The 9392-nt window shown below is 43.5% G+C and overlaps 1 protein-coding gene across 1 annotated transcript; it reads right to left on the bottom strand.

The window, feature by feature from the left end:
* Positions 1-202: 202 nt before the first annotated feature.
* On the bottom strand, positions 203-3478 carry si:dkey-208k4.2 (C2H2-type zinc finger protein). The gene is made up of 9 exons (XM_013136015.3): positions 3279-3478; positions 2936-3036; positions 2752-2848; positions 2461-2549; positions 2287-2360; positions 2122-2202; positions 1623-1852; positions 1225-1278; positions 203-1079 (listed from the first exon to the last, which is right to left on the bottom strand). The coding sequence occupies exons 1-9, from the start codon at positions 3408-3410 to the stop codon at positions 822-824; spliced, it is 1116 nt and encodes a 371-aa protein (XP_012991469.2). The 5' UTR covers positions 3411-3478; the 3' UTR covers positions 203-821.
* Between the last annotated feature and the right edge of the window lie 5914 nt (positions 3479-9392).

Raw genomic sequence — 9392 nt, forward strand, 5'->3', positions numbered from 1 at the left:
TCACATCTAAATTGGTGTTATGGTGAACAATAAGTCACAACATCCATGACATACCTAAATCTGCTCCATTTGACATCAGACACCTGGAGAGAACCACTGAGCCTACATTTTGAAAGACACTGACTGTGGGGAAACGGAATCTATATAACAGAAGCACCTACACACAAGGGGATTGTACAGTTCCAAAAATGTGCAAGACCAACAGGGTTATACGGCTTTATTGAAGTGCTGTAGTCTAATTCTATGCTGACTGAAACCGGGTTGGAGCTCACACCAACAGATCACTAGTGATTAACTAGAGTATTGTAAGTAGCACAATCATATCCCCCAGCCCTATACATTAAGGCAACTTCTTGAGGTGATATCAATTTATTATTGGGTCAGCTCTGGTTAGGCAGAGGATAAACTTAAGCACTTTTATACAGGAAAAGAATAAGACCCAATTATCTTCAGTACCATTGACGACATTGTTAACTCAATAGCATTAAACAGAAAAGACCAACAAAAATGGCAGAGCAATTGTGGGCTTGGAATGTGGCCAGTGTAGAGGGCTGGTTAGCCATTGACAACCAAGATAACAGCTTTGAAAAGGGGACAACGCCATGCAAAGCCAGGCATCTGGACAATAGCGTACGCACGCACACAAGTACCTTGTGATGAATAAAGAAAATAAACATAATGAAATGCATTAATGACTCAAAGATCAACAAAATTACAACCTAGAGACTTCTGGTATTTAGAATTATACTTCCACATGGTTCAACATTGTACTACAAGCTCCGTGATTTGACCTTACAACCTTTGACCACGATGACCCCCAGCTACACCGCAACAGGACACTGCGCCGGTTCTTGAGGGGGTTTGATGCTGAAGAGGTCACGCAAGTTGACCTCTGCGTCCACAAAGTGTGGGATCTTGCGCTCGTTGAAGAGGCCAGAGAGGTTGGCCTCAACCTTGGCACGGCGAGACACCCTCATGCGCAGGGCGAAGAGGCGCCGAAGATCCTCCTCCACCAGAGGGAGCTTGTGGTTGCGTTCTAGACGCTTCTGCCAGCTCTTCTTGGACCGACGGCGCTTCGACTAGACAAACAGAATGCAGGGAAAGTTCAGCTGAAGTGTTCAATGTTTAGTGGCGCTGTTCACCATTGTTTATAGATGTAATTATGAACAAGCCAGCGAGACAGGAATTCATGCCAAGGCCCACTAGGGGGGGGGGGGGGGTTACCTTCTTGGTTCGGGCATCTGGATCGTGGCCAATAAGATGTCTGCTTAGGCTCTCCTGTGACCAAAAGAAATGCGCGTCATGATGATAGAACCAACACTGAACCACTATCATTCCAAAACAGCCAGAAAGGCCAGCAAACAAGCTTAACGGGCTGCACCGGCACCCAGGATAAAGGACATGAGGGGTTTGTGGCCAGGGTCTAGTCAACACCCTCTGGAATGTTGGAATATTCCTATCACTTATCAGGATCAACACATCGGACTGGGGGGGGTCTGACATCTATACCCGGGGTACATCCCCAGGCTTGACAAACCAGATCAGATGCGCTGGTGTGAGGGCAACTCAATCACAACGTACAGGGTTTGGCCCAGGAATGGGACGCCAGGCGCTGCACGTACCCGCATGGCGAAGGACCGGGGGCAGCCGGGGAAGTAGCAGCTGTACTTGAGGAGCTGCAGGTGGGCCTTGCGGATGTGGTGCTGCAGGTTGAAGGTGGTGGAGAAGTAGGCCTGGCAGTCGGTGTTGGGGCACAGCAGGACAGGCTTCTGCAGGGCGTGTGTTCGCTTGTGCCGACGCAGCAAGTCCACACGCTTGAACTCTTTCTGGCACAGCTTACAGGTAAATGTGGCTGAAGGGACAAAGGGGAGGGCAAACATCACTTGAATCGCCACCTCCCCCCACACACACACACACACACACCGACAAGGAGGGCATCTTGGAGCTAAACATTAGGATCAGCAAACCTTAAATTCTATAGGCTACCAACAGCTTTCAGCAACAACTCAAGTGAAACTACACTGAGGTTCCAGCCTTTTGCGATTAGTGCCAGGTGGACTTAGTGTTACTGTGGTACTGAGCAATAGAGCCAACTACATGGTTTGGGGTGGGGCTGCTTACCTGGATGTGTAGCCATGTGCTTGCACATCTTCCCCCAGGTGTGGGCAAAATACTTACAATCAGGCTTTGGGCATCGGTATCCTGCAGAATGAAATACAGTCACAGGAAGTACCTTTTGGTGGCTTTAGACTAAAAACATTACAGCAATATGAAACCGGCTAAGACCTGCATGTTTTTTCTCGTGGGCTTTGCGAGCGACATGGGTGTCAAACATTTGGGAACACCCCGTCCTTGAACACCTGAAGAGGAAATCAAGGACAACTGAAGCATTAGTCTGTGACATGCATCTCATACATGGAGTGTGGCTTAAGGCCTCTTGACTGTCAAACAATGACTTACTTGAAGTTAGACGATGCTCCGTGCTCCTTCAAATGTAATTTATACATCCGTCGTTTCTTGAATGTCAATAAACAATTTGCGAAATTGCACTGCAAATCGGGGTAATTGAACCAATCAATTTTGATTAACATTTAGCACATTGAGTGGATGGACAAGGGAAATTGTTCGATATTAATAGCAAAAAGCAATTTCATTTAACAAAATGGCAAGGGCTGTGAAACGGCCACTAAAAGGCAATATTAGCCATCATAAATTGCAAAGTAGGTATATGGCGCCATCTAGTGGACTAACCTTGAAGTATTTGTCTTTCTCTCCGTGAGCGTAATGGACGTGCCTCTTCAAATTGTCCGGGTTGAAGAAACTCTTCTTACAACTCACAAAAGTGCATCTTTTGGAAGGAAATTCAGACGGCAGTGAGTTTACTTAAATATAAACTATGGCCATGCAATAGACGTATTGGTAAAATTCTCATTACATGAATTTCTTAAACCCAGTGTGTCCAAGTGTGTGTCGGCTCAAGTGAGATTTCCGTGTGAAACGACGACCACAATCTGCCACTTTGCATTGATGAGGTCGCTGGGGGGAAACAAAGTCAAGAACCAACTGGGTTATAGTTTACAATCTTAATGAGTCCGAGGTTAATCTTAGGTTTGTGCACTATCCACATTAGGTTTTGGTCCGGACGAAGATAAATTAACAAGTCTTTCTCTTAGCAAATTCCAAATTAAGTAACGCTTAGGCAAATGGGTCAGGTGATTGGTGGAAAGAAGCGTACGTACAACAATTACTAATATATTAGCCGTATACTTCATATTTACCGCTCCTGTGTGCACGGTGGCATGCTCTTTCAAACGCCACTCGCGTGTGAACGTCGCCCCGCAATCACCGTGGCTGCAGTTGAAGAGCTGTTGTCGAGGAACCGAGCACGTTACGTGGTCTACCCCGTTCATTGTCTCCTGTAAATAGTCGCATATGACTTCGAGACTCTGCTGTTCGCTGTTTCTACTCAAAGGAAGCGCTGTTGTATTTCTGCTACTCATATAGCCCCTGAGAGTGCCCAGTATGTTAATTTAAGAGGTGACACCTGGTCCAAATAAATTGCTTTCAGGGGAGCATTCAGGTCGCCTTGACGTTGCATTTGTCATGTAGTTGATTGGCGATTACATAAATGAAACATCTTAGGACTGACAACCAAACCAATATTACACGTCCAATTTTCCTTCTTCGTGATAGTTGCTTGTAAGGTTTAGTAAACTAAACAATGCAAACAAGGCCTAGTGACATCAAAGCTGTTACGTAGGCCATCGTTTTTGTTTGTTTTGTATGCATTGCCTGTGTAAAACACCTTTTTGCAATACATACAATATTTACGTTTGTCATTAGCCCCGAGCTCCAGGACAGTGTTTCTAGAAACAGCTGGGTAGGGAAATACACAGAGCTGTAATTATTATGTACAGTATGAAAAGCATTTAGAGTAAAATGTTACCATTATACATAATGCATTGAAGTGGGTACGCTTTCTATAAACATGTGAACATGCCCAAATTTTTTCAAACCCGTTGCTGGCATAAAATTCTAAATGGGCATATATTTTCCCCAAAACTAAATAATGTCTCAGTTTCAACATTTGATATGTTTTTTTTTTTGTACTATTTTCTATTAAATATAGGGTTTAAATTATTTTCACATCATTGCATTCTGTTTTTATTTTTATTTTACACAGCATCCCAACATTTTTGGAAACAGGGTTGTAAAAACATCCCAGTAGCTTCCAGAAAAGCGTGTATGAAAGGCACAGCAAGCAAGAATAACCCTGAGCATCGGAAGATCTCTTGACTCGGCCTTGGCCGCAGCCTCAAAGAGGTTAAATACCTAAATGTAGAGACCAAATGTAACTAATAATATGCTGACTATACTATTACAGTTTGTCGAGCTTCTCATCGTTTCTGCTCAGAACATGCGAGGGATGAACACACTGGAGGACCTAACAAACAACTATAGATGCAACACCAGAGAGGTATGGGGGAGAATAGTCACTCTTTTCACCTGAATATAAGAAACGTTATCAAAACATGGCACATCTAGTTGCACATAACATTCACACTAGAGGATAATGTATGGTTAAATACACACTCAATGTTCCAGTCACACCTGGATGCATACACTAAGCTGTGAAAGAGCAGGGTTAGATATGATGGGCAAAAACACACACACATAGGTGGTTGTTCGAGTATTATGAAGAAATGACCAAAGAAAGGCCTGTCTTGGTTAGTAGCCCACTCGCTGTGTCAAGGTAGAGGCCAAGAGTGGCCATGAAGTTGAGAGGATGTGGGGGGGGGGCTCCAAATCAATTTACCTAAGATTTTAGCTATAATTATGACTATACAATATACATCATAGCAAATAAGCAAAGCAAAAGGCAGACAGATCTTTATTTAGACATTCAAGCTAGCTGATGTCGTTACGGTACTGTAAAATAGCTTCCGTTACAACAGTTTCTCGATTGACCTGCATCTTGAAAAAATCATACATCATACACAAAATCAAAACTACAAACCCATAAAACCCTGATTCCTCGGCTGCTGCAAGTTCAAATGATTGGTGCAGTTGACAGCAACACAGTCTGGCATCTTAAGCTTTTAAAATTTGCTTTCTCTTCTGCTGAATACTAACTTGTCTGTGAGTGTTGAAAGAAATGTACTTTAAGGAGAATTCATGGGAAAAATTTTTTACAGGATGAGTTACACAAAATCTCTTTGGGAATTAAAAAGAATGGACTGCTCTACAGAAGGTTGTACTGGAATTGACTTTTTGGGCTCGGAAAGCTGGTTGCAGTACCACTAGTCACCACTGAGTCCATGGTTTGCCGCGCTTCCCCACCCCTTCGTAAATACAAGCACAAACGACAGCCTAAATGTCATTTCATTTCTATATGAAATCTATATTGTCTCTCATCCATTCATGGGTTACACAAGAGTTAACAGATAAATCCCAAACTGTGCTCACAGCCCAGCACCATGCCGCTCGATTGGCATTCGCCAGAGAACACCAGAATAGGCAGGAGCCATTGGAATCCCGTTCTTTTCACAGGTTCTCTTTGCAGGTTCACACTGAGCACATGTGACAGACGTGAAAAGGTCTGGAGATGCCGTGGTGTACGTTTATGCCACCTGCAACATCATCCAGCATGACCAGTTTGGTAGTGGGTCATTGATGGTCTGGGGAGGCGTATCCTTAGATGGTCGCACAGACCTCCACGTGCTAGCCAACGGTACCCTGACTGCTGTTAGTAACTGGGATGAAATCCTCAGACCCATTGTAAGACCTTATGCTGGTGCAGTGGGCCCTGGGTTCCTCCTGGTGTCGAACAATGCCCGGCTTCATGTGGCCAGAATGTGTAGGCAGTTCCTGGATGATGAAGGCATTGATGCCATTGACTGGCCCTCACGTTCCTCAGCCCCGAATCCAATTGAGAACCTCTGGGACATTATGCATCGGTGCATCTGGTGAAGCCAAGTAGCACCACAGACTGTCCAGGAGCTCACTGATGCCCTGATCCAGGTCAGGGAGGAGGTCCCCAGGACACCATCCGCCCTGTTATTTTCTAAATAATGTCAACTCGATGTCATGCAATACTGTACTCTAGCAGCAGAGGGACACAGAGATATATAGATGATGCCTATATCCCATTATGGTGTCTATGATATAAATGTGTATAATTTTTGTCAACCATCTACTGGTTTAGAAATCAAAAAAGTTCTAAAACTACTCCAGAACTCTTTTCTGGAAAATCTCTCTTTGTTATGTGACTACTATAGCTGAATAGGAGGATTTTGGAAAGAGAGCTTCCCTTTTTTTGCCTGCCTGCCTGCCTGCCGTTAGATAGCGTAATGGTTAGAGATGCGGACTGTCACGCAGACGAAAGGGGTTCCATCCTCGCCATGGACCAAATAAAGGTATTAGGTTTTGTTCAGAATAGACTAGACATGTGCGTTATATTGGGATGGAGGAACCGCACCGGCGACGAACATATTGCTCTGGTTTCCGATTTACATTGTGTAGTTCATATGGCGGTTAGCTATTCAACTGCCTATTTATGAAATATAAGAAATTGTATGTATATTATATTTCATTATAGGTACTGTAGACCTATTAGCTAGCCATTCCCAACATAGCATAGTGGTTAGAGACACCACCAGGGTTTGATCCTCGCCACGGACCAAACAAATTAGTATTTGTTCCTATTGCTCTTGTTTTCAATTTACATAGCTTAGTTCAAATGGCATGGTGGTTAGCTATTCAACTGTCCAAGAAAGGAACCAGCCATGGAGTTATTCAAGTCATTGTTTTCATTATAGGTACTGTAAAGCTATTAGCAAACCACCTACAGTAATCTCTTTCTAATTTTATGTGTTGAATGTAGTGTAGTGATCCTGTGATACCTGTTGTTGGTCTGGATGTTGTCTAATGTAGGGAACCGTGGAGTTTGAACCAATTGGTTTGACAATGCAAATAAACAAACACCACATCTCTACACACGTATCACGTGCACCCACACTGTTTAAACAGCGTAGGGGATAAAGACACAACAACATTCATCCCTTCTAATGGCGGACAAGGCAGAACAAGGCTTGCCTAGTACCTTTTCTGGTTTCGTGACGCGCTTTCAGATGTCATCAAAAGACATCTGAATGCGCATCGTCCCAATACACAGCTCCGGAAGAAATTAAGAGACCAATGCACCTTTTTCAGAGTGAGGAACAAAAGCGTTTTCCACGTACACATTTTCCACTGGCTAATTACATTTTGCAAATGATATATATAAACTGAGATATTTTTTTGTCAAAATGAGTATAACTAGCCTAAATAAAAAACTCTGCCTAAATTAACACTGGCACGCAAATCCCCAGGGTCTTCTGCGTGGAGGGTGAGTGTGTCCGATGTACTGTTGCCAACACTCAACACCTGCCTCGTGACACATCAGGAACTCCAGCATCCAATTGCAGAAGGCAGTGTTTGGCCCAAAAGGGCCCAAGCTAAGTGAAGAGATACCACTGGAAATGGCACTTCCCGTCAATCCTCAGACAATTACCACTCCCCCCTGCAGGACTCTGAGGCACGGCCAGTGTGCCGCGACCAGATCAGAACCTGGGTCACAGCAACCCTGTGATGCAGTGTTATTCCACTTCACTGCCTGGGACCACTGTCAATCTCTTTTTCATGCATCATTCTAGAGATAATTCTGACCTATGTATAAAATGTATTATGTTTTCCACACAAGTTGTTTTAAAGAACTCTGTGACCTACTGTGCAACCGGTTAATTATTCATTAATTGTAGCAGTGTGGGTTCATTGATTAGAGGTGACATAGTTGACGGCTCTCTGTGGCCAATCAACACTGACTTCCCAATGATGATGATGACATCCTGCTGTAAACCCCTCATCATAGAAGCCAGTTGTTTCTTCAGGTGCTGAAGACTAGACTGACAGGGACAAAGGAACAGGCCACAGGAACAGGATATAGGACACAGGAACAGGACAAACGTACAGGACACAGGAACAGGACAAACGTACAGGACACAGGAACAGGATATAGGACACAGGAACAGGACAAACGTACAGGACACAGGAACAGGACATAGGACACAGGAACAGGACATAGGACACATGAACAGGATATAGGACACAGGATATAGGACACAGGAACAGTACAAAGGAACAGGACACAGGAACAGGACACCGGAGCAGGACATAGGTTGCACTAGGTACATTGTTTATAAATACGTCGTTTTTGTGATTAACAATGGATTGGAAATTTGGACTGTAAAATTTCAATTAGATGGTTGTTTATATATTTGTCAAACAGTGATCTTGTTTCTTGGGCGTTGGACACTCACTGCTGGTACAGTACACAATATTCATCCATTCCCACCCTCTTTCTGTCTGTCTGTCTGTATCTAATCTGTCTGTCTGTATCCGGTCTGTCTTTGGTCTGTCTCTGGACCATTTGTCTCTGTCTCTCTGGTCTGTCGTTCTTTATCTGGTCTGTAACATTTTAAGAGACATGCTGTTTCCTCTTCATCCCTGTTCCTTACGGAAAGAAGGATAAAATATTCAGTGGATTCAGTATTCCAGAATGAACATAATGTGTCTGGTCCATTAGTGGGATGTGCCACTGCCTGCATCTTGCCCGACTGCATCCTCTTCCTAGAGGCTATAGATAGCAAAGAAAGCAGATGACAGGCCCACACTTCCCGACTGGTCAGCAGGTAGGTTTTTGGTTCGAGAGGGTGAAAGGTCACTGTTTTGAATCCTTAAGCCGGCAAGGGGGAACATCGACCAATGTGCACTTAACCTTAATTGCTCCTGTGAGTTATGCTTTGGGCATGAGTCTGTTTAATGACAACAATTTTCTTTTTTTACGCCTTTATCTCCCTCCACTTACTGTTTCATATCCAGTTGTGTTTGTAATCCATACCCCTTAGGCCTCTGTGCCAGGCCATTCTGCTTTCTCCTTTAAGTAGCTAACAATAAAAAGATGGCATACCATACCACAAAGCTGGCACCCAAGCAGCCTGAGGGAGTCACTACTGAGACCAGAGAAATCTGGGCTAATGATACAAGCAATTTCTTAACTTAGAAACAGAATTTCTATCAGACAATTTCAGGAAGCTGTCTCCGTTTTGTTCGGTTTGACTAAATGTAGCAACTACAACGTTTTGTTATACAAAATTAATAAATCTAACATATTTTTTCTCTATAATCAAACATTGTTGTGGCTTAGCTAAGTTTGTGGATGCCATTCTTTTATTGTTAGCTACTTAAAGGAGAATTAAACTATTTTCTACTTGATGTTAGTTGGTTACTTGCCCCAAAATACATCTTTGGGCCAAGCCAAACTATAATCAGTGGTATAGGTTTCTTTAAAACAA

The sequence above is a fragment of the Esox lucius genome, chromosome 11 (genome assembly GCF_011004845.1).
Source record: "Esox lucius isolate fEsoLuc1 chromosome 11, fEsoLuc1.pri, whole genome shotgun sequence".
Lineage (NCBI taxonomy): Eukaryota > Metazoa > Chordata > Actinopteri > Esociformes > Esocidae > Esox > Esox lucius.